This window comes from Maylandia zebra, linkage group LG16 (assembly GCF_041146795.1).
Source record: "Maylandia zebra isolate NMK-2024a linkage group LG16, Mzebra_GT3a, whole genome shotgun sequence".
Lineage (NCBI taxonomy): Eukaryota > Metazoa > Chordata > Actinopteri > Cichliformes > Cichlidae > Maylandia > Maylandia zebra.
In genome coordinates, this window is record NC_135182.1 from 12139700 (window position 1) to 12166581 (window position 26882).

The 26882-nt window shown below is 40.0% G+C and overlaps 1 protein-coding gene across 1 annotated transcript in view; it reads right to left on the reverse strand.

Annotated features, from left to right (window-relative positions):
* kcnh3 (potassium voltage-gated channel, subfamily H (eag-related), member 3) overlaps positions 1-26476 on the reverse strand; it is a 180663-nt gene extending 154187 nt beyond the window's left edge. Inside the window, exon 1 of the mRNA XM_014410478.3 lies at positions 26045-26476. Coding sequence (XP_014265964.3) covers positions 26045-26120 — 76 coding nt within the window. The 5' untranslated portion in view covers positions 26121-26476. The remainder of the gene's footprint in view (positions 1-26044) is intronic.
* Positions 26477-26882: the final 406 nt, after the last annotated feature.

A 26882-nucleotide genomic window follows, 5' to 3' on the forward strand; every position in this document is an offset into this window, starting at 1 on the left:
TTCAGGGTCGCGGGGGTTGCTGGAGCCTATCCCAGCTGTGATAGGACGAGAGGCGGGGTACACCCTGGACAGGTTGCCAGTCTGTCGCAGGGCTAACACACAGAGACAGACAACCATTCGCGCTCACATTCACTCCCGCATTCACACCCTATATAGAGCTTTTCTACTTTATCAGAGCATGAGCCAAGCACTTATTTCGATACCTAAGCATACTGAGGTATGGGCTGGCTGTAGCTCAGGAGGTAGAGCAGCTCATCTACTGATAGGAAGGTTGGTGGTTTGATCCTTGGCTCCCCCCATAATCACAATTACTGACTTTCATGCCCCCCAATCCCCCCCCACATCCCACCCATAGCCACAGTGATCATGCATGCTCATATGGTAGTGGCTACCATAACTAAATAAAGAAAGCTGGGACATTTTAGTTCCAGTGTGAAATTGCTTTTTGAATGCCAGGAATCAACAGACATTTATTAGACTGTGTTCTGCACCTTTGGCCACCACTGATATTTGAACAGGAACATGCCAGAAGGCCAAGTCGGTCAGTACGTTCATATGATTAAAGAGCCAAATGTACAGATAGATAAATATAAATGTTTAAATGGAAATGAGGTGCTCCATTGGAACAACATTAGTTAGAAAGGTTACATTTTATGCAGCTGTAGAAAACAGTGTGGTTAGTCCAGTGTTGCATAGTTTTGTTACAACTTTGTTTACTGTTTCTTTACCCATGCATTCATGACAGTGCGTGAAAAAAACAAAGAACAAATCTTCACAACCTGAACTCTTTCATGGCATCCATTTTTAATTTCTCTTTGTTATTTGGGCTGATTGGGACCTGATGAATGTAAAAACAAGAACTTACCAGATTTTTTTATTTACCTGATTTTTGTTTCTGAGGAAACTGAGATCCACATATGAGGACATTCATTTTAAATTTTGATAGAACAGTGGCAGTATAACGTCCTCGTAAGTGGATATCAGGCCCTTGTAGAGCAACATTTTGCATTTTGGTCTAGACAACCCAAAATGTGATGTCCACATATTTGGACGCCCGGTCCTAGGAGGTTAAAGCACACTAATGCGCACAATTTTCTGTACAATCATATTCACATATACAACACTGAATGTATGACAGATATTGGACTTCTTCATGTTTCTTTCACAACAAGTAAAAGCTTTTACGCTGTTGTGTCTAAAATTTTAACTATCGCACACACACACACACACACACACACACACACACACACACACACACACACACACACACACACACACACACAGCTGCATTGATGAAAAGTAACTTCTGGGCGTTTTGTGTATAATGTTTACAGCCTAATGAGTGACAGATAAGTGGAGGGAGGTACACTTTGAGGCTGAGACAAGTTTGGTGGAGACTAGGGCTGGGCCATATTATACCGTTCACGGTAATACCGGTATAATGTTAGGCAACGATAGGAAAATGAAATATCGCGATAGAATGGGAGTAAAACGCACATGCGCAGTGCCTTTGTTTTCATACGCACATGGCCGATTGTTGAGTGAAACAGATGAACCAGAATTGGTTTGTAAAAATGGTGCAACTTCAGTGATGTGGAACTTATTTGGTGTTTGTCCGTCAGATACACGACAAAGCACATTTTTTTGCAGAACATGCAAGCGGCCGTCGTTATTGTCGTATTTGTCGGACTAAGATGCTCTTAAATCTGGGAGTAATCTGGGTCCTAAACTCCGTATGCTTCAGGTCAAACAACACTGCAGCATCACTGAGCGTTAAAAACTGTCTAAATTCTTTCATCTTTAATAAAACGATCAGCATTGCTGCTTTACCAGGTGTAACTATAAAGTTTAACTTCCAGGCATCCATGAAAACAAAAGTTATTACATTTAACGGAGTTAGAAGTTAGCAGGAAGCTAGCGGAAGTTAGCTCGCTAGTTTTGCTAGTTACCTAAGCATGATATTGCATGTTCTGACTGAGAGATTTCTGAAAAAAATCAAACGTACAGCTCTGCTATCACTTCCAACATAAATGAAGACAGGAAACTAAACAGCAGTGACGTTTGTAGGGTTACTGAAGTTGGGCTAGCTGGTATATAATGATGTGCTACGTGATCGCTAGCGACACAGCTATGTTAGCATAACATAAACAGTGAAGCTGGAGGACGAACACTAACACTTTTCCACTTATAAAAGTTAACGTTAAGGTTCTTCATGGTTAGAGACAAATGCAATCGCATGGCAGGATGCTGTAAACGGACCAAACTTCAGTCAGGAGAACAACTGAGATAATCCATCCACAATACGAGGTTAGTCATTAATATACTGCAACATGGGAATAGAGCAGCTGCCAGAGAATTCAACATTAATGAATCAATGGTACAGAAGTGGAGGAAGCAAGAAGAATGAGTTTAATCAAGTTTGATTTATCTGACTGCTTTGTTTCGCTTAATGTGCCTTATAATCCCGTGCACCTTATGGTCCGAAAAATGCGTACTGCACACTGCAGTTTAATGTTGCAAAGCACCTCTTTTTAACTTCAGTGGATATTATACATGGTTATGCTCAGGATATGTCAGCCCATTTCTACTGGAAATGCCTTTTGGTTAAACTTTCAGCAAGGAATTTGCATTTGCACTGTTACATTTTTATAAAGCTTTAATGTACATAAAAACCAGCTTCTTGTTTAAGTGAAAATAAATGGAAGGTTGTCTTTTTGCGCTAGTAATGTTGTGGAGTTGTATTTTGTCTCGCATCAATTATATCGTCGGTTATATCGTTATCGCAAATTTTCAAATATATATCGTGATAAATATTTTTGGCCATATCGCCCTGCTCTAGTGGAGACAATTCAGATTACAAAGTGGTGTCTATATGCTCTGAATTCTTGGTAAGTGATGGGAAAGGCAGAGCAAGATTTGAGAGTAAAAACCTGACAGTAAACCACAGTCAATTAGAGATAAAACATCTGCTGGCACATGTACAGCAAGAGGTCAAGAGGACCTTAAACTCTGTCGCTTGAAAGTACGCGATGAACCAAATAACACATATTCATACTGCTGCTTCACAAGAGGTAAAATCATGTTAAATGACCCCCTTTTATTTTCATTCTACTCTAATATTTTAACAACCCTCTTTATACAGACTGACTGAGTCCTGTATTGACATTTTCTGTTACCTGATGAAGAGATGAAGAGTGTCGTGTGTGTGTGTGTGTGTGTGTGTGTGTGTGTGTGTGTGTGTGTGTGTGTGTGTGTGTGTGTGTGTTTATTGCACTACTGCTTTTCCTATCACACTAATGCACAAGCATTATGGTCATTAACCGGGCACTGTCAACCACAGTCTGCTGATGTCTTTTTCCTGGAGCTAAATCTAGATGTCACTTAAGTTTCTATTGAAACACAAGCCAGATGAGCAATCTTTATGAATTATGATGTGAGTTTGTTGTTGGTACATGAACGAAAGGCAAAGTCACCTGATTCTTTCCTCTTTCTACCAGTAAAGCTGAACATGTGGAGGATGGCCTATATTTCCATATAGTCTGTCAATGTAGCGTATACATTGCTCCATTCAATTATCCTTTAATTTATCACCCATACGCATATGTTCTGTCAGTTAAGGGTGTGGTCACTTTCACTCGCAGGTCCTGTTTTGCCTAACAAATGAAACTGACTTGAGCAAGACTAAGATACTAAGCTGTGCGCTGTTCCCTGTGATAAGCCTGATTTTGTATAGATGTTATTCCATTGTCAAAACTGTGCTCATTTCCTCACAGATTCAGTCCTGAAATCTTTGAAGAAAAGAACTCTACGGTGTTCCTGAGAGGTCAAACGCACAGCAGCTAAAGAAAAACGCGGCAAAAGAAAACCCCTCACAAAACACATGATCCTGGGGAGACAATAGTTTGATGGAACAGTTGCTGAAGTGACAAACTAACAGTGAACAGCTAATAGCAAACATGTATCTACAGTATTGCATGAATTGTGCAATTAAAACACAGATTACCTGCATCTTTTTCTCCCTCACACCAGTGAATTCTCCATGAATTGTGTCTCAGTCCTTCACCAAATACATACATTTCAAACTATGCATTACTGACAAGAAGTCCAACTATTTGTTAGATACAAAAAACTGTGAAAAATTGAGCATGATATTGTACTGGTACCCTGTCAGCTCAGCACACACACAGTTAGATTCTGGGTCAATTATGAATGCTCCAGGAACAGCTGGAACAATCACTGTTCAGATCAAAACATCCAGACCTGGAAACTGTCACAGTTTTTTTCCAGGGGGTTTTGATTTCTCTTCAATCTGCCCAAGTCTTGTCTTATTTGAGGTTTTCCTTGGGTCTTTGGAAATTTTAATTCAAACAAATCCTAAATATGTGTTGTGTGATTTTTTTTTTTTAAATCTAGATTTTGTGACATCTTCTGTAAATATCCATCCATCCATTTTCTCATTCACTTATCAGTTTCAGGCCTTGAGTCTGTCCCAGCTGTGATTGGGCACGAAGCAGGGTGCACCTTGGACAGGTTGTCAGTCCATCACAGGGATAACAAAGAGAGAGACAACCATTCCCAGTCACATTCACACCATTTGGAATCACCAGTTAACCTAACATGTCTTTGGACTGTGCTAGGAAGCTGGAATAATCAGACAGAGAGAACATGCAAACTCCACACACGAATAATGTCATGTCAGGATGTGAAGAACTCTCTGTGCTGTGGTATAAAATATCACAGTCCACGGGTGAGTTTCTTTTCCTTCCCACTATTGAAAGGCTTACGTTTTTCTTTTTTTCTGTTCTTTTAGTTTTAAAGCTTGTTTTCTTTTTTTTAAGACTAAGAGGCTCGTAAATCTGGGAGTAATCTGGGTCCAAAACTTTGTCTGCTTCATGTTCCAATTTGAATGAACACTGCGGCATCACTGAGTTAACTGTCTAAATTCTTTCATCCTTGATAAAATGATCAGCATTGCTGCTTTACCAGGTGTAACAATTAAGTTTAACATCCGGGCATCCATGAAAACAGAATTTATTACATTTAATGGAGTTAGAAGTTAGCAGGAAGTTAGCAGAAGTTAGCTCGCTAGTTTTGCTAGTTACCTAAGCATGATATAGCATGTTCTGACTGAAAAAACTATCTGAAAAAATCAAAACGTACAGCTCTGCTATCACTTCCAACATAAATGAAGAAAGAAAACTAAACAAGAGTGATGTTTGTAGGGTTACTGAAGTTGGGCTAGCTGGTATATAATGATGATGTGTGATCGCTAGCGACACAGCTATGTTAACATAACATAAACAGTGAAGCTGGAGGATGAACGCTAACTTTTTTCCACTCGATAAAAGTTAACGTGAAGGTTCCTCATGGTTAGAGACAAATACAATCTCATGGCAGGATGCTGTAAACGGACCAAGCTTCAGTCAGGAGAACAACTGAGATAATCCATCCACAATACAAGGTTAGTCATTAATATACTGCAACAACATGGGAATAGAGCAGTTGTGATAGAATACAGGATTATTGAATCAATATTCAATAATATTGAAGTGGAGGAAGCAAGAAGAATGAGTTGAATAAAGTTTGATTTATCTGACTGCATTGTTTCGCTTAATGTGTCTTATAATCCCGTGCACCTTATAAGGAAAAATACGTATTTGACTTTTTTATTTGACACACTGCAGTTTCATGTTGCAAAGCACCTCTTTTTAATTTTAGTGGACATGGTTATGCTCAGGATATGTCAGCCCATTTCTACTGGAAATGCCCTTTAATTAAACTTTCAGCACGGAATTTGCATTTGCACTGTTAAATTTTTATATAGCTTTAATGCACATAAAAAACAGCTGCTTGTTTAAGTGAAAATAAATGGATGGGTTTTTTGCGCTAGTAAAGTTGTGGAGTTGTATTTTGTCTTGCATCAATTATATCGTCAGTTATATCGTTATCACAAATTTTCAAATGTATATGATAAATATTTTTGGCCATATCGCCCTGCTCTAGTTAACAGTGAACATTACACCATTACATATAAACAGCACAGTCCATATAGTGTCCTCTAGAGATGTTCTTAGCTCTGGCAACAGGTAATGTGATGATAGCTTTCGCACATATTACTAATTCTGTGTCAGCTCAGTCAGAACACCAGAGTTTAGCATGTACAGCTCTGCACACAGATTGAGACGCAGGGGTATTTATACATTTCCCACTTTGGCATAAACAGATATAATTACCAGTCACATTCAGTGATGAATGATTTTGTATAACTTGATTAGTGGACATAGAGTAATGTGCAAAAGTGATCACATACACGCCAAGGTTAAGTAGATCGTTGATCTAGCATCAATAACCTTATCGGTGTCGCACACTGTTGTGTAGGACTTACTCCTTTTTACAGTGTTACTTTGGTTTGTTAAGGTTTGCATCCGTTTGTTTACGCATAGCTTTCTTAAGGTCCTGCCAAACCATTTCAAGGTTAAGTTGAGGTCTAGACCTTGGCTGGGCCATTTTGTAACACCTTGATTCTCTTGTTTTTTGGCCGTTCTACTGTAGATTTGCTGCTCACAACAAACACCATAATTACCCTCCATCAGAGTCCAATGCACCTCTTTCCTCCTGCTTCCACTGGGCTGTTATGCACCTGCAAGGACATATTTAATCAATACTCAAATTAAATGCCAGTCCCACCCTCTCTCCCCCTCAGAAAGCTCAAATGTTCAGCTCCATTGAAAATGAACCAAGTGACTCTTTTCCTCCTCATTTCCACAGCATTCTTCACACGCCATCATGTTTGGCATATTCATAATTATCAAGCTGTAATCAAATTGACTGAAAGTGCACTAAGCCCATGGCACTTGAACAATGTGGTTGAGGTAGAGTCATGCATAAACTTCTCTCTCATCAATTTGACACAGTGCCATAATTGCATAATCTTATGACTCTGGCAGGCTATATTAAGAAAGGTGGTAATAATGCAAATGACTCGAAGGCACAAATGCAATACATGACAAGTTTCACATGCACACACACACAATGTGCAGCCAAACAAAGCTGGATTCACATGTAGAGCCAATTAGTTTGACAGAGGAGAGCTGTGGAGCTAAGCGTACAGTCACTCATCTCCTTCTGTTGTATCTCCCTGCAGCTGACAGGCCGGGATAAGAAGGGAATGAAAAAGGAATAAGATCAAATACCTGCCGAGGTCAGGCTCATACCAAACCATGAATACTAAAATACATCCATTTATATATTCTGCTGCACATATTACTCTGGCGCAAACAAACATACAAATGAAACCGTATTGTCCTTTGGGTTCACACCTTATGTGAGCTGGGCTGCTTTTCAGAGTTCAAACACACTCAGAGGAGAGGGATTAATGGCATCTAGAGAGCATTTGCCAAGAGAAGCCCCTTCACAGCGAGCCTACCTCCAGGTTACTCCCAACCAACAGACAGCACTGAGGACTTAAGCAACTGAGCAGCATCTTTGTGTCGTTTCCTCAACAAATATCCTTCTATATTTCAACACTATAGACGTTATATCTAACTCATCCAATACATAGTTAGAAATGAAAAGAAAACTCAAAAGAAGATGCACAAAAACACAAAGACAGCGGCAAAAGAAATGGTTCAGTTCATCTTGGGGCCTCGTAAAAGCGTTCGCACTTGTTTTTTCACAGCAGACTCTCTCTGACCAGCTGCCACTCCCAGAACCCTGCCACGGACAGCAGAATTGTTTTTTCTTTATTGGAGCATTGCTTAGTCACCGGCCTTTTGATGCTGGAAAAGAGATGGGCCCGTCGCCTTCTCCAAAGTCAATATTTGCCACAATTACACAAAAGCAGGAGGAGATGGCAAACTGGAGAGAAGCGGAGGGACTAATGATGCAATATAATGGTCATCTACCAATCCAAAAACAAACAAATGGACATGAACGCATGCTGAATAATATATGCACCTTATCGTCCGCACACAAATCAGGGATGCACCTTTTTAATCTATGGTGCTTTGAGGCGGTGGCAAAAGGGCCGTCTCCAGCATCCTCACTGAGGTAGAGTGACAGTCTGCAGGCTCTCTCTGCCAAGTCCTGTTTGGGTCATTTGGCTCTGGCTTAGTGTTTATGTGACTGACTGACTGACTAAACAGATTCCAACTGCCCTGCACCACCTTTAAACTCTCCTCTTAGCCATATGCCACAATCTTCCTCCGCACACACCTCTTCCTACTTAAGAAAGACCTCTTCTGACCAGATGTGCCTTTTACTGTGGATAAAATTCACCAGTTACCCCTCTTTGTAGCACCACTGACTCAAATAACTAAATAACATTTTTCCATTAAATAAGGCAATTTATTTTGTTGACAAATCCACATCATCTATATCTTTGTATCTTACCCTTTAAGCACATCCTCTCATACTTCAATCAGAACTATGCAGAGCTAGGCATATACCACACATGTAAACCACAACAAAAGATTAAAGTAGCCTCCTGACTGCACAAAGAGCTTCTGTGTTTATGGGCTTTGGCTAAACAACATGGAAAAATCTGAATAATAATAATAACTTACATACACACGATTGCACCTTTTTAAAACACTATCACCTACATGACAATTCCCCCGTGCTCCATTATGCTTATTCCTTTTTACTTCATCCTTTATTTGCATTTTTCCACTTGTGTTTTTCTAGGCCCAAGACATGGAGATGATGACCTCGTTTGTTTGCAGCACCGTGTAAAGTGCTGCAGCACACACCGACAGAGACCTCCCTCACCTCACTCTCAGTGCGCTCATCTTTTTTCATGGTCTCCAAAACAGAAGAGGGCTTTTGTTCAGTTGAGGATGATGGGAATTAAATTCATTGACCTGATGTTGGTAAAAACTAAAAGATTTTAATGATCATTAAAATCAGCATAGCTGCCAGTTTTGGCACACCTGTCAGTCAAAGAAGCCATGCTCCTAATGTGAAGCTTCACCTGGATTAAAGTCTATAATGTATAAAAAAGCTCAGCCACAGGTTTTGGAGCCAGCCTCGATTGGTCATTAGAGGAACTGCCGCTTTCTGCAATTATCCATTGGCTTCTTTTTTGAATTTACTATTATGGGCAACATTGTCACACTCTGAGACCTTTTGTTGTGGTCCTGAGTCTGACAACTCAGTGTTTTGTGTTTCTTTATTTTCTGTTCTTGTTTATTCTGATTACGTTTTCCGTTAAGATTTGCCATTTGTTAGGTTTCTGTTCTGTGCCTGCCCTGGTCTCTGTCCATGATGTTATTATGTCTGCTCATGAGTCTGTGTCTGTTAAGTTCTGTGTCATAATCTGGATCTCTGTGTCTGTCATGTACTTCCTGTTTTACTTTGTAGGTCTGCGCCTTATGTCAGTGTGTTCAGCTTTGTGCTCTCCCTGCCTCGTCTGTGTAATCAGCGTCAGCCGTGTCTCCCAGCTGTTTCCTCTCAGTCCTGATCACCTCTTGTATTTAGTGTCTGTGTCTGCCCCTGCTCGTTGTTGCGTCGTCCCTCAAACGTCACTGTATTTTGTTTGCCAACTTGCCTGCCTGTTAGTTTTTCTTTCCCAGTTTAGCTAGTTTTCTCTTCTGTCTGCTACCCCACAATAAAGCCGCATGTCCAAAGACATGCAACTTGTGGGGATAGGTTAATTGGATAATCCAAATTGCCACTAGGTGTGAATGTGAGTGTGAATGGTTGTCTGTCCCTGTGTGTTAGCCCTGCGACAGACTGGCGACCTGTCCAGGGTGTACCCTGCCTCTCGCCCTATGACAGCTGGGATAGGCTCCAGCGCCCCCCGCGACCCTGAAAAGGATAAGCGGAAGCGAATGGATGGATTGATGGATGTTTTGAGTTCACTCTGCCTCCGCGAGTCCAGCTTTTGGGTCCACCATTCCTGCCTACCTTCACACAGCCATGACACATTTCATATCTCCAGATTAATGATGGAAGTTTTAAATGGGACACTCTTTTGCGCTTATGTGCTTGAACATCAGACTTAAAACTGTGATTGTGTCTGCCATTTTATCAAGAGAGGTATTCTTACTGGAGGTAATTCTTCTGTCAGGGTGGAGAAACAAAAAAGGGGGTTTGTGAGCAAGATAGCACAAGGACTATCAGCATACGTCTTAGAGAAGTGAAGTACAGGCAAAGGAAAAGATCGCTTTCTTTAATGAGTTGAAATCATTGTAGATATGGACGTATATGTCAAAACATAAACCCAATACTGATGAAATCAAACGGGTTGTCCTAAGTAATTATGTTTGGATGTGCCTTTTAGAGATTACTCAAATTTTTTTAGTCAAGAAAACTGGAAATTAATATTAAGAAAATTTTGGTTTAAACCTCAGAAAACTTAGATATAGGATTAGCACTGAAGGATGATCCTGGTCTCCAAGTAACTCATATTTCTAACAGGACAGATTCTAGATCCTTACAGAGAATTCCCTTTCTCCATTTATAAATGTCTTTGTGACTCTGTCTTCTGCTTGCCCTTGGCTTTGCATGTATTTGCATAAAATCATGTGCCTATAAGAGAGCTGTGTGTCTATAGGTGCTATATAGTGTGTATTTGCTTTCTTTTTTTCTTTTCCCTTTCAGACCAAGACACAAGAACATACCCTTTGGAACATCATGCTTCACCTGTACTTATGTACACCACACGACATCCAACACATCATCCAAAACCCAAGAGAAAAAGACAGAGTTGACTCACTCTTTAAAAGACCTAAGTAGTTTTTAAGGGTCTGCAGGAAGTCCAAGTGGCTCTGTAATATCAGAGAAATAATGTTGTTACGCACTGCATGTCTGCTTCACCAGCTCTCTTTACTTGCAATGTCTTCCACGTCAGCAGGTTAAAATCTGAACATGCTGAACATTTCTGATCTGTACAGGTTGCTGGTGGAGTGACTCATCCATCACACAGCATTGGCATCTAGTTCAAAGCAGCCGACTGCATCTTCTTTTTTGTTCTGCTGTTTCAAATCTGACTCAGAGTTTCACACATGAATGCAAATGACTGGATGAAGTACAGTATCTGTGTTAAGGTGGATACAGAAATGGAGTCACTGTATAGCTGCAGTGCTTTTGCTTCTATACAAAACCAAAATGTTAAAAAACAAAAATCTGATTTTCACTGTGTGGTGGGGCGTGGTTTGTGGTGTCATGCAGGGAAGGCGGACGCACCTGCGCGGCATCCGCAATTACGCCCGCTGACATAAATAAGGGGAATTAGGGTTTGTGGTGTTGTTGTTGTGGTAGTTTGCGAGCTGCCACCGCGTCAGTTAAAATGGCTCTGAAATCCAACATGTGAAATCGCCCTGCCTCATTCACGCCACACTCTGCATCTTAAAGTATATGGATAACTGTTTGTAGATGGAGGCACCAATATACTGCTATAAAAGCCTGCTCCTGTACTGGCATAAACTGACTGCAGAGGTTTGCTGCAACTGATATTGGGTGATAAGTCCAAGTCAGTGTGTCAGCTCTTCACAAAGGGGTCGCTTTGTGAAGAATTAATTGATTAGGTTGGGTACCAGGAAGGCTGCTTGAAAATCTTGTTTTGTACACAGAGGTAATGTCACAAAACAGAAAAATATATTGAAAATTCTAAAACAGATTGTTTGATTATATGATAAGGAATACAAATTTCCCTACTTGGAACTAAATGGCCCATTTGTTTCTTCCCAGTGTTGCTCGTAGGGGGTCATCTGTTTGTTGTGGTTACTCTCTAATATTGTCTTTATCTTACAATATAAAACACCTTGAGGCAACTACTGTTGTGATTAGGCATTACAGAAATAAAACTGAATCAAACTGAATACGAAAATATGTGGATTTTAATCATATTGAATGCCAAACATTGCATTGTTCCTGTTCAGTGAAAAGGGGAAACAATGTGTTTTTAGCTAAACTTTGATGTCGCAATTACAAAGTTACTATTTTGAAAGAGAGGACAGCTATGAGGATACAATGCAGATGTTAAATGAAGTCATTCAACACAAGAATCCAGAGGTAATAAATAAAAATAAATAAATAGAAACATCACCAGCTCTCTTTGTGGGAATCAAATCAAAACTCTCATTTGGGTCGTACCTGTTGAGCATTCAGTTTTAGTTTGATGTTAGGCTGTATGTGGAATACGGGTTGGTATTTATGGGGAAATTATTCCACCGTTCCCAGCAGCAATCCTGCTAACAGACAAAATCAACCAAGTACATGGGCTCCTTGGTAAAGCTAATAATGCATAATTTGTCTTTTCTTATGTTACACTCAGTAGTTCTTATAAAAATCAGAGAATAAACAGCAATACATTGCTCAACTACTGCAAGCAGCACAATATAAATGTGACTTTGTGGAAACAGTGCACTGCTGTAAATAATTAGCTCAGGACAACACATAATCAAGCTGATACTCTGTTAAACAAGGTGATACTGAAAAGAACATTTACTAGGATACATCTTGAAGACGATGTAATAGCTGCTCTATCTGCTGCTTTGCAAATTCCAGGGTCTAATAAAGCCAGAGCTCAGATTCATCTGTTTCCTAATGGAACATATTACTTCAAAGCAGTCAATTGTACCCCCTGTCGCTTTGGCTTCATCACTTTCATTTACTGCCATTACAGTCCCAGACTCTGTCCTTCTCCTCCTGCGCACTCATCTTTTTTTCTTCCCTCATTTCTTACACACATGGTAACATCCGCGCTGACCACCTGGCTTCTTGTCTATTTCTAGCTTTGTCTGTTTCTCTACCTGTCTGTGCTTTCTAAACATGTTTCTCTCTCCCTTAGCCAATCTGACATTCAGTTCACCTGGTCACGGTGTGTTCTCTATCGCACTACAACTCAGCAGCTCCTATTATGCTTTTCACAACCCTAAAGTAAAAGGCTAACACAGGTCTGCTCGTCTGTAAGAAGTGGGTGAACGTAAAATTGAATAATTCAGAGAGGAGAAGAGATGACAAAGTTCAACCTAACATTTTGACACTTGTTTTCTCTGCTTCATTTCAAGAGGCACTGCTGCTCTGACCAGACACAAAGCCCATTTATAAAGGGTCCTTTTCACTGGTAGTAGAAAGGTCACATGGTATTTAGATTGCTGATAGGTTGTGTCAGTCATCTGAAAATGTACTTTGGGATCTATATGTTGCTACTGGTGCTAAGAGATAAGGCAACAAAGACAAGCATCCATGTTTACAGGTGAAAAAACAAAGACAAAGTCAATAAAGATATCTTTTGTGTTGACTCACATCTTTCCATGAGGACTAAGACTAGGACTAGGTTAGTCCTAACTAACCAAGGCTAAGGTACCAAAGGTTTTGGTTAGATTTAGAAAAAATATGTTAGCAAGGCGACAGGTATCATAGAGGTACAACACATGACGTAGGACCAGTACTAAATGGCACCTTGCACCTCTGAGACACCAGCAGCTTTGAATAAACACCTTGGATATCATGTATCCATTTATGTATGTATGTTCCATATCTCCTCCTAAATGAGTGGACCAACCTTGATGAAACTTTGTATAGACATTGACTGGGTCAGTGTGAGTGTAAAAATCTACACTATATTGCCAAAAGTATTCACTCACCCATTCAAACCATTGAATCCAGTTGTGGAGTCTATCCCAGTTGTCTTAGAGCGAGAGGCAGGGTGAACCCTGGACAGGTCGCAAGCCTGTCACGGGGCTAACACATAACTGACAGACAGACAACTTGCTGCGAGACACTGCGCCAACATGCTGCATGCAGACTGCTTCTATAAATATTTGTGAAAAAACGGGTAGCTCTCAAGAGCTCTTAGAATTCTAGTGTCGTACCATGATAGGATGCCACCAGTACAAAAAGCGAGATCCAAAAAGACATTGATGAGCAAGTTTGATGTGGAAGAACTTGACTGGCCTGCACAGAGTCCTGTACAACCTAACAGAGCATCTTTGCGATGAATGAAGACTGTGAAGAGTGCCAGGCCTCCTCATCCGGTTCTTATACGCGTGAAGGCAGACAAGTGAATATGTTTTGCAATACAGTGTATATGGTGTATACAAATATTTACACAAATCCCATAGTTGTTAGTATTTGAACACTTAACAGTTCAGTTGTCTAATATATCATAGCCTTACAGCATCATGATCATGGTGTATGTAGGTATGTGTGTGTGTATGTGTGTATGCATAGTGTGGGGTTTGCAAACACCTTTAATAATCCTTAACAAATACATAATATATACAAAAGTAGATGCACCAGTGTCATCAGACAGTAAGTGTAATTGTCACTTATCAGCTATGATCAAATATACTGCTCAAAAATTTAAGGGAACAGCTGAACACTTTTTAACCTTCTGGTGTGAATGTCATGTTTCTGAAACACAGTGTTTTGTGTTTTTAAGACTCCTAAATACTGGTTACTTACTAGGGCTGAACGATATATCGCATTTGTGATAATATCGCGACATGATCAAGTGCAATTTTCTAACCGCAAAGGCTGCGATTATACTGCGATTATATTATACAATTCATGGGCTGCATCCTCCTGAGGCCGCATTTGTAGACCGATTACGTCACAGCGACGCGCCGAAGGCTGTCCAAATTACTACCATATCCCAGAATTCATAGCGCGGCCCAGCCAAACTCCAGTTTCCAGCAATGGCGGCCGCTACTAAGTTTTAAAATTACTCATACTAATCTTTCTGGGTCACAAAATAAACTTTTAACATATTTTCAGGCGAGAAAGTAGTTGTGTAAACATCAAATATCTGCTCGGTTTATCAAGATATCCCATATTTGCAAAAGTGCTTCGACGTTTTCAGAGGCGTCTGCTACCCACCAGCTCGACAGCTAGCCGGGAGCTCGAGGGTTACTGATGCAGCCGAGAACGGCACAACTCCCGGCACATCATTTTCAGATCACCGCGGAGTTTCGCTGCTCGGGTTAAACGTAATATATAAGTCACTTAGACAACCTAAAAATGTTATTGTTGGGCTTTTTTCAGTGTTTTGTTTGTTCGTGAGTAAATCGGTTTGGCTGAGATTAAAGTTATTAGATTAGATAAAATAAAACTTTATTAATCCCCCGGGTGGGTTCCTCCTTGGTTTTCACACAGCTGACTAAACGTCAAACAGAAAACTTATTAAACAGAAATATGAGACAGTCGAGAATTTACACCAGTGTCTGGTTATATTTTAGATAGCAAGGAGCAGACGGCCGAGTTTATTAAACTCCACCGAGACAGCGGTGACGCTAATCAGAAGGCTAGACCGTCCAATTTTAAACTTTAAAGGCGTGTTTGTGTGTGTGTTTATACAATTGCTATTATGTTTGCACTTTATGTGTAATGTTACTGACTGCAGAGATCAGTAAGATGTGTGTATTTTTTATTTATTAGTTTTATTTATTTAATATTTTTTAATTGAATGACTGTCTAGTAGTTCACAGATGTCGAAAAACTGAGTGTGGTAAAGCCACTGATTTTTTTTATGTATATTTCTGCAATCTGCACATTGTACTGACTTTCATTTTAATGTTTACACCAGGGTTCCTTGTCAGCACTTTATGCTCAGATGTTTGTAAGCTAAAAATAAACTATTGTGTATGTTCAAATATACTGTTGTGATTGAAGAAGTTAAATAAAAATGTCAGTCATCAATTCATGCATCACCTCATGTCATCATAACAGAGGTCTGTCTTCCAGGAAAGAACAGTTTAAAATTAATGTAATATAGTATTGGCCATACTATATGATGTATTGCTTGTCTTTGTTTAATAATACAGAAGACAAATACCTTAAAAAATAATCGCATATCGCAATCGCAATATTGGGGCAAAAAATCGCAATTAGATTATTTTCCATAATCGTTCAGCCCTATTACTTACTCCTTAATCCCATAATAACGAGATTCTTAATTATCCTTAATTATGTTCAGTTTACCGTTTACTTTTTCTACTTCATGTTTTTCTTTGTATTTATCTTGTGTTATCTCTTTATAGCTGCTTGGAATTATTGTTTATTTTTTATCTTTCTAGAGGTTTTTGAATCCTTGGTTCCTGGTTTTGCTTTATCCATAGTTGAGTTTATATTTCCTTGTTTGGTAGTTTCCACTTCCTTGTGTTCTTTTTAACTTGTCTAGCCTTTGTCCCTGTTTTACCTGTTGCGATTATGCCGTTTAATGTTAACCCTTGTCTTGTATGTTTAGTATTGAATTTTACTTTCCCCACTCTCATTTCCCCGATTTGTTTGCATTAAATGATAATTAATAAAATTATTACTTTTTGTACACATTACTCACATAAACATATATTATAACCTTACTGATGATTAGTAAATACAAAATATTATAAAGGTAGCATAGCTGATATGTTGTTAGCACTATCACGTAACAGCTAGTCTGGGTTTGAACCTACTGGCTGGGCCCTTTCTGTGTGAAGTTCAAATGCTCTAACCCTGCCTGCATGAGAGCCCCCCCACCGTCCAAAGACAAAACTTATTTCATCATTTTTAAACTGCCTAAAAATCTGAAAGTGAATTTCTTTCTGTCTCTTGGCCCTATGGTATACCGGCAACCTAACCAGAGTGCAGTCTGCCTCTCACCCTATGATAGCTGGAATAGGCTCAAGCACCCCCTCCCCGACCTTGAACCTTGGTCGATCACTGGCTGCTCCAGTCTGCATGCCAAAGTATCCTTGGACAAGATGCCAAATCCCGAGTTGCACCAGATGCGTTCATCGGAGTGTGAATGCTACATAGAAAGCACTTAGATGTAAAAAGAAGTGCTCATATGAATGGGTGTGAATGGGTGAATGAGACATGCTGTATAAAGCGATTTGAGCACCCAAGTGGAGTAGAAAGTGCTATATAAGAACCAGTCTATTTACCATGTTTTAATTTGCCATTTATATTAATGCTTATCATAATGTGTTATCTAATTTGAGACCAAACCAATTTTCAAAGTTTCCTTTGATTTTTCAAAATAGAAAAAGCCAATAAAGACTACAATACAACTACAATAACCATTATCAGTGAAATATTTTGCGGTTAGTGCATGCTGCTGAATAAAAAGAGAAATGCTATAAATAATCTTTCTTCTTTGTTGCATCCCAATGGACATGCCAGATCTCGGCTTATTTCTACCAAATGAATTTCAAATTCAAATGAATTTCAAAGCATTACTTTGTCCTTAAAGGGAAATTTTTATATTTCTATTTTAAAGGCTTTTAAAATAGAAATAAATAGGTCTTTATCTTTAATAGAGACATATCTAAGATATACTGAACAAGGTCTAGAAGGGCTGAAAAACTGCACAGGGGCAACTTTAATAGCGACACGACGTGGCTTTTGTTTATTTTTTCATACGATGAAACACACGATTTATATACTGGTATATAGATTATATATCGAGTATTTAAGGAATCCTGTTTAAACCACTGCATACTTTGCTTTCATAAGATACTGCGTCCTCTTCTTATCTGCTGCCTAAGTAAACTGCTCTGGTTTGGGGGGGGGTTAAACAAACAGCTGCTGTAAATAATATATGACTGTTTGGGTATCTATTGATTGAGACTCACCCACAGCCTTTTAAAATACAGCATACTGCAGCCAGATACCTTATGTGTGTAATAGTGAGTTTCAGAGAGTGCAGGGACTTTATTTTAGCATGCCCATTAATTTTTAAGAAAACCAAAACCACCTGAAGATCCTATGATTTCAGCTCTGAGACCTTCTGCTGTCTGAACTGTGCGACTCATCCATCTGTCAAAAACATTATTCAGTAACAGAGCCAAGTTCTCTCATCATTGATTATCAACTTCATAATCTGACTGCAGGCACAGCGTGAGTGGAAAAAGGAGACTGTTAAATTCAGAAATAATGAAATGAGCTCTTGACGGAGATGTGCTTACTTTACCGAGAGCTCTCGAGGTTATAAATGAGCTCAAGAGCAAACTTAATTGATACTTTCATTATTTCTCTTCTCCTTATGCTCCACGGAGCTGACAAAGCAAGTGTAGTATGACTGTGTTTTACTATTGTATTTATACAGGCAGCACAATGTGAAGAGAAACAAACAGCTTCCAAAGGTTTTACCATACATTGTAAATCTGTTTTCATTGTCACCTGGAGCCTTTGCCCTTGTCCCACCGTCTTACACAAAGTGTCTGCTGGTGCCAGTGCCTTGACATGCGGGTCACTGCAATATTGGTCATGAGAAAACAATCCCATTTTACATGTCTTACAATGCTGGAGGGCTACAAGGTGCAGGATTTTTTCTATATTTGTTTGGTTTAGTTTTTTGTTGTTTTACCCAGTACATAGGTTTCTTTTGCAGTAGGCTATTCAACCATCCAGCATATTTTTCAAAAAATCTGAAACATCAGATGATCATTGTACATGTTATGCTATTGTCCTGCACTTTGGTTCACTTTTCTGCACTCCATCTTTACTTTCACTTTTAATTTATTTTAACTTCTACCCACTGGTTAGGTTCCCACACTAAAAACTAGCTCTTAGTTTTAGAAAACGAGTGCGGTTTCTGTTAAATCATCTGTAACCCTTTGAGCTGGAAAATAAATAGTTAGGACAGACGTATGATGTGTTGCCACTAAAGCACATTTCCTGCGTAAGCGAGATACGTCAGCGGTTTTGACAAAACTGCACTATTTCTCTCCCTGAAATGAAAATGGCCTTCTACATAATACTGTTAGTATTTGGGATATGTCTTCTTTAACCCAGATATCCCTTACAGTTTTGTATTTTGATTATATCTGCAGCTATTCATGCCGGTACTCAGACCACATTCATCACCCACCCATCGACCCCCATCTGATATCTGCTTATTTTGTTTCCATTTCCGGTGCCTTTCTGCCTTTTTCACCTCTAATAACAAGATGCATATTACAGCACAATTACACTACATTCAGGAACAAAAAATTTACTTGTTGAATTCTTTTGATTTTTGATTTTCATGTGTGCTGCTGATCAAAATCGGATAAAACTTAACACTTCATTTAACGTACTGCTAACTCTGATTACCATTTCTGTTAATCACTTCTCACTTGTATAGCATTACAGTACATTAACAGTTTATCAGTTAAAATAGACTTATATTTAGATCCATGATCACTTTAAGCGGCCAATTATTAAGAATTATTAAGAATTCCTTGGCAGGTGACTGATCAACATGTCTAAAAACTAGACATGTTGATCAGTCACCTGCCATAAAAAACCCATCCTGGATATTAAAGACTCCTGTAAAAGAATCCTTGATCTAAAAGTAAAAAGTTTCAAATGATTTCTTATCCAATTTATTATAGAGTTGAAATATTTCTATCCATTGTAAAAAGTCCCATTTCAGATTTTTTACTGGAAGGCAAATTCTGGAAAAAAAAAGATATTAACAAAATCAAATTAAAATTACATTTCCTTTATTCTTTAACCAGATAAAATGTGCCAGAATAAAAATATACCACTCTGCCAGCTTCGTGGACTGGTGGAGGACATTTTTAGAATGACTGCTTTAGCAAACGTAGCAATAAAATCCTATGAACACCTCACTACACATAAAACTTGTATTAAAATATCAATAATAAAAGTAATTTTTCTGGAGTAAAAACATTCAATCATGTATGTTAGCCAAGCTGGTTAATAAGAGAAAACGTATTTGTTACGAAGCTAAATGGGTGCTTGGTTTTTTGCTAATGCTACCTCAAGCACAGCTCACAACTGATCTCAGACCAGTTAAAGTAGAGACTGTAGCCCAGGTGATAGAGCAGGTCACATACTAACCAGAAGGTTGGTGGTTCAATCCCAGTCTACTCCAGTCTGCATGCCAAGTAAGGGCAAGATGCTAACCCCATGTTGCTCTCTGGTGCATCCATATGTGGATGTCAGTTATTGTTAGTTTGCAGAAGCACTTTGTGCAAACGGGCAAATGTACAACTTGTGTAAAGCGCTTTGAGTGCTCACGATAGAGTAGAAAAGCGCTATATAAGAACCCGCAGCTTGCCTGTCACGCTAATCTTGCATCATTTCCTGTCATACAACGCAGATGAGCAAAACCAGCTGCAAGCTGCTGGCTTCTCAGCTTGACAAGCTCCAGCCTTTATTAACGGGACATTCCCCTGTCAGTGCATAGCCCATGCAGCTGCTTTATTTCTGTGTTCAGAGACAATAGCCAACTGCGTCGAGATGGTAGTAATTTAAAAGATGTATATAAGTAGGACTGTGAGAAGCTTTATGAGGGAACAGTTTGACATGAAAGGAGAGAGTCTGCTTTACTTTGGTACATTTGAACTATTTTTAGATTTCCCTAGACAAGCACTTCTTGACTTGTTTGCTGTGAATATAATAATTTCGTATGTATTTAATGTGAATCACAACACCCCTCTTAAAAGAAACACTTTGCAAACTCCCTTTAAAGGTGAAGAGACCTGTGGAAAAATTAGGGTCAGAGATTTGCCATCAAGATCTACTTATTGACGTAAGCACACAGCTAGATTTCATTGTAAATGTTAGTTTGCTATGGCCCCAGTCACACAGGCCTGTAATCAGTAGGGAAAAAATTGTATTCTGCAACCAGCTGCTGAAGGTTGCTGGCAGTTGCAATAAAATTGATTGCTAAAGCCTCCCACAGGCCTAGAGACCAATCAGTAACCCCTGGTAACCACCCACTAGGAAGAAGTGTGTATTTTGTATTACCTGACCGATTGTTGAATGCTTGCACGAGGTTGCTTGGTGTCCCCATGTGAAACTGGTTGCAAACAGGCAGATGTTGCAAACAGGCAGATGTTGCTGCACCGAAAACTTCCTTGTAATTGCAGATTGTCACAGACGGCCATAGTCTGTATGGAAGACTGCAAACACTTACCAGCGACTTGCTAAGTGGTAGTAAAACTGTGAAGAGGGCTCCTCTGTGATAAGTTAGGCAGTGCTCGCAAACAAGTTGTCATCTTCCATGCAAACTAAGGATGACTGTGACACTCTGATCCCAACCAAAGCAATCGCAAGAAGGTTTTTGGTGTAGCATTGAGATATGGCAGATTTCACTCAGCGATACTTACCAACCACTTGCCAACCAATGGAAAAATACATATTTTCCCCTAGCAACCAGAGGTCACCAGGGTGTCACCAAGTTGTCTTACACACTCTGCAGTAACTGCGTAGTCTGAAGTTTGACAGGCTAGTGTTGTCTCAAACACTTTCAGAAGTGATGACTGTAATATCTGAATATTAAAATCAACTGCATGCCAAACCTTGGACCAAAAATGACACAAAATTCTTCTAGAGTGAAGATAACAGCTTAACGAAAATAAAAAGCAAACAGCACAACACATTAGTTAATTAATTACATGAATGCCTGGTAAATATGTTTAAATATTAGCAAGTTAACAGATATAACAACTATTAGCTAGTTCATACTGGTTGAAAATTGGTGCAGGTTTCTTTTTAGCATCCAAGTACATGTATTACACAGCATTTAGCACAAGTGCAGAAGTATGACATTTGAGACGCACCCATCTGAAACACATTAGCACATTCCAGTTATTTACATCCGCTTTAGCTCAAATTACCACTGTGCCTAAACACAGCCTCGTGGAGCTTGCAGCATTAATGTAGATTTTCAGTCTTTTTATTTGGTGTAGAATATAATAAGTGCAGCTTGCTAATACCATAAAGTGACAAAGGCTAGGCTACTCATTATTAGGACTGTCATTACATCTATTCCTGCCTGACAAAAGACCAGGAAGGGGGTGGGGGTTAAGCACAAAAAGCCACAGGGGAAACACACACGAAACACAATCACGCTTCACCATTAATCTGTTTTGTCAAACATAAGCGGGCACACAGATACACAAACACGGGCACGGTGAAGTTTTCCTGCCTGTAGGTTTGAGGATATGTGCACTTGGTTTCTCACTTACACGTATGCACATGGACCTACCTGTAAAAAATATGATGTGAAAAACAAAAGGGGAAGGTGGGAGGCAACTAATGAAGGAGGAGAAACAGAAGCGAGGGGTGATGGGTGGAGAAGAGAGGACTGTCAGATAATTTGACACTTATCTCAGCTGTTAGAGTGAGAAAGTGAGAAAATATACCTCATTTCTGTGTGACTGGAGCAAACAGGTTTTGCTGCAAAGACAGTATTGTGTGCATGTTCAACATAATAATTCTATATATTCTATCTTCTAAACTAAAATATGATACAAGAAGATTTTGTCAGCAGCCCAAGTGACACTTTTATTGATTTAAAACTTTCAAATCCATGCTGACATTAGTGCAAAATTTGTAAAGTCTTGATTTGCAACTTATTTTATTTGGTTCTATCTGGGAAACACAGCAAGTGCACCTTGTTTTTAAAATAATATAGAAATTCTACTCTTGACAGTATGATAGTTTGTCCTTCTTCATGCACGTAATCTCCTTTTGGATTTTTGAATGAAGTATGAGTAAGGATGTTAGCATGGCTCCTGGCAGTTTATGCAGAGTGCCAGACCAGGAAGTCCATGTGATGAGCACAGCTCTTGGCCTAACCTGATTAAGACCAAGCCAAGACCCACTCAATTAATAGGACCAATTGACTCAGTCCCACACAGCTGCCGTCTTTTCTAGGGAGCACTGCAGCAAATGAACATTGATTGAACCGAGCACGAGGTTTATGCTGAGGACTAATTCCTTCCATATTCTTCCTCACCACTTTCCCCCAGAATGATTTCTCTATATTAAAAATTCCAAAAAATCTCAATGATAACGATTGCAAGAATCCATGAATGACAAAATGAAAAAACAAACATTAAATCACAGATCATTTGACAAATGTGTTTAAAACGTGTGACTCTGTATGTTCTTTCCGTCATGCTGTTTGAGAGCTGTTGGCTACAGCATTCACCACGACAGTGGTCTATAAATAATAACCTTCCTCCAAGTGTATGATTCAGAAGCTTTGATGTCTGCAGTGGGATGCAGCACCTCGAGCCCATATGTGTGTGACATCATGTCTGTTCTTATATCTAGATGGAATCTGTCTCTTTAATTGTTTGAACTCCTTCATCTACTGCCAGCAGACGAGAACATCAGCAACACATCTTCAGTGTCAAATGCACAAAAATTACCTAAAGTATACAAAATCTTGTTGTTTTACACTTTGGATGAAGTAGCTCAATTTTGTTATGTGAGGCTAATCAGTAAAATATTTCAGATAGAAATGAATGGAACAACTGTCTTGAGTGAAGATTGGGCCTGCAAGTTTTTTTTATTTGCTGTTTTCAATTAACTGTAAGAAAAATTTTGAGAAGTGTTTTTTTTTTTAAGCAAGTTGAAATCTTCAAATTAGAGGGTTTTTTTTAAAAGCATATAATAGCAAACTTTGGGTTGATCCCAATGAGTTTGATGAATAACTAGATCAATTTAACTGATTATTGAAAAAGTGGACAATTAATCCTCTGTCAAGAGACCAGTCAGTAAACTGACTAACTGTTGCAGACCTGTTGCAAAGGCCGGTTTTATTAAGCAGTCAGCTGTAATGTGACGGATGCATTAAATACAGTTCTTGTTCACGTACTGTAGCAAAGGTTGGAGTACATTTAAGGCAAAGAAGGTAACGACTCACATCTCAAAGCTTCCTATTTAAATCGATTTACGTTTCTTGATTGTTTAAACAATCACATATCTGCTTCTGGAACCTGTCAGAAGCAGATTGGCATATTAAAATACTTTGCTTCATCTAGCCAAGCTGATAAGAGCACCTGCTTAAAAAAGTGGGTCCCAAAAATGAAGTAAATCCGGCCCTGCTTGTGTCATACATCATGTTACATTAAAATGCGCAGCAGATTTAGATTTTAAAACTGCAGTCATTCCTTTTATTGGTTTGGGCATTCTCCTATTGTAACATATGCAAATTTTCTATCGGCAATGTAGAAGAGCCCTGTCGATGAAATGACTGATTATTATGGGCCTAGTGCAGCACTGATCTTATTAAGCGTTCAGCCATGAGACGATAATCTGCAAGCAATACATTTCTTTCAACCAAGTCAAAGCAGGTAATTGGCCAAACCCAAGGTGTCCAAAAAACAAGGGTTGTCCAGAGCATTTGGCTCTATACATGCTGCTTCCTCACAAAACTGTTTACCTACCAGCCTTTGTTATGCCCAATGTCACAATACATTAAAATTATTCCACTTGTGCAAATTTAAAAATTGTGGCAAAGAGGTTTTTGTGTTGTCAGTGAGGCCAGTATGGATTGGCTATGTACACTTTCCGTTCTCTCCAGGGTGTGTCTTCAACAGCCTTTCCTGCTCTGAACTGAAGGGACTACTGGAAGTGCATTAGTGGCTTTGCCACATTTGGCACGGAGTCTGCTAAAACAGTGGTGCAGCCGCACAAAGCAAACAGTCTTGAACAACAGAAAATAAAGTGCTTTCAGATATCACTCTAGCAGGGATGAATGGCATTTACAAGTAATTGTTATTGCCATTTAATTCAGCTCCCAACAAAATGGCTTTTCACAGAAACACATCAACACACCAGTATTCACTCAGACACAAAGCTTCCATCACCTCTACAGAGAGACGCTTGGGTGGCCTTCTCCCATTCGCACCAGTGTCGGTTTTAATGAGGAGCTAATGCCATACCGTTTAAAAAAAAAACACATATCTGCACCTGTGTCACAGCCAGAACCCAAATGGATTTATATTTAGACGTCTGAAATGTCTCCCTCTTCCACAGGAGTAGCGACACACACTCTCCCATCCTGCCCTCCCTGCCTCCCACAAGCTCCTCTGACAGGCAGAAAGGCCACAATGAATTCTTGACATCCATTCGTGTTAATTACAATGGCTTCACCAGTACGACTGGAAATGTGTAATTATCAGCACCTCGGCAAGTGGAAGGCCTGTGTTTTAGCCGCTCACAGGGAAACAGTTCCACTTAGACTATTTCTTCTTTAGACAACGAGGGCGTGAGCGGAGTCCTTAAAATTTCGGTGTCAGCCAATGTGTGGCCTGCGTGTGCTCTAAGTGTTTCCTATGAATAATGTGGAGCTCCACGATACAGCGCTAGGAGACTTTGTAACCTTTCTTCTCACACTTCATGAAGACTCGTGTATACTTTAAAGTGAGAGATTTTAAATGTCCAAACAGGAGAGGAAGGGAGAGGAGTTAGAAAAACCTTGATTGAGATCAGGATCTGCCTTTGAGCTTCTTGCTCCCTGCCTGGTCCCATAATCTTTTCTATCCCGCTGTCACACATAACTGGTTTATTGAAGTCACTGGCTCACCACCGCTCACAGTCTCACATAAACTCCAATCACCCTGAATAATTGATGCAAAAAACTAAAACAAAACAAAAAAAGGGAGAACTGAACACCCCAAACACGATATAATCTCTCACCCGCCTACCTACCCAGCATGGGCCCAAACACACACGGGCTGCTCATTGCATCTGTTCACAAGACACTCTTGCCAAAGACAGAAAAAAATAACTGGCCTGTGCATCCTGCCTCCTCTCTCTCCCCGGCATCTCTATTGTGCTTGAACAGAATAGAGTGCTATGACAGAGATCAAACTAAGGCAGGACTCCCGTGTGCTCATCCTGGGTGTGAAGTGCAAACGCTCTGGGGAACCTTTCTGCTAAAACTGCATCACTAAAACATGCAGATGACACAGAGTTCAGCTTGGACACAGTGTCCACAATAGAAAAAACTACAGCACGAAATAAAACTGAATTAAACTAATCCCACTTCATTTCTTAGAAGCAAAGAGTATAAGACTAAAACTGTTACTATGGAACTTAAAGCCATCACGCAAATTTTCCATCAGTGGCTCTGAGAAAACGTTTTCCTAGAGCACGTCACTATTTAGACGGATACATGTGGCGGAGAGAAGCGCACATATTTGTTTTTACTTTTAAAGTTGCATACGTGGAAAATACTCCTAAATGTATATCAGTCACATAAAGATTAATATTGCACCGTTGTTTTCTATCAAGAACACGGTTTAACTGCGTGTAATAGCCACGAGATAATGAGCTCATCAGAGAGCTCCTGCTTGTTACTCACGGGTGCCATCGAAGCGGGTGGCTATGGTGTCCAGGAAGGTGTTTTGCGGGGCCAGTAGCCCTCTCATTACTGGCATCCTGCTCCGGGTAGACTGGGTCCTCCTGCCTCTGCGCCCTGGGGCAGCGCTTGACTCCTGCTCAGACCCGAAACTCGGCAGGAAGCGAGAGGTGCCCGGTGCGCATCCCAGCCCCTGGAGAAGCGCACCGATTCGAGATACGCGCGGTGGCTCCACCTTGGCACCGCGGGGGTTGTGACCATAATCAACTCAGCACAGAGCGAGTCTTAACCGTGGGATGCACCTGTGCACCTCCCAACGGGGGTGAAACAACCAAACAAATAAAAACGCCAGTGTGCGCGCGCGCTGTTACGAGACAAGGATGGATGCAAGTTTTGGTGCTGATGGTGAGTGGAGGTAATCTTATAGCTGCAAGCTCCTCCTCAACTCTCTCTCTCTCCCTCTCTGCGTTGTTATCTTGCCACAACTGAGAGCAGATGCCGAGTCACATGACGCCTTTCGGGTCCTTGCCAAGCCGTGGTCCTGTTTCAAAGTGGAGGTGGGAAACAAAAAAGAGACTGGTTTGGAAGCCAGTGGCCTTTTCCTCGATATGATCTGTAAAATCCAATTAAACGCAGCTACCTGTTGGGTGGGGGAGAAACGCTCCGTTTGCTGTTTGCTGGAAGCGAGCCCTGCGGAGGCTGTGTAAGTGCTGGAGGCTGGATTACACAAAAGGCATCTTTGCGCATCTTACAGTGTCTTTATGAATCCGGTTCCTAAAGTTAGAAATGAACACGGAAAGACCTGCACATTGTATTTCTGGCTTTAACGTTTCATAAGGGT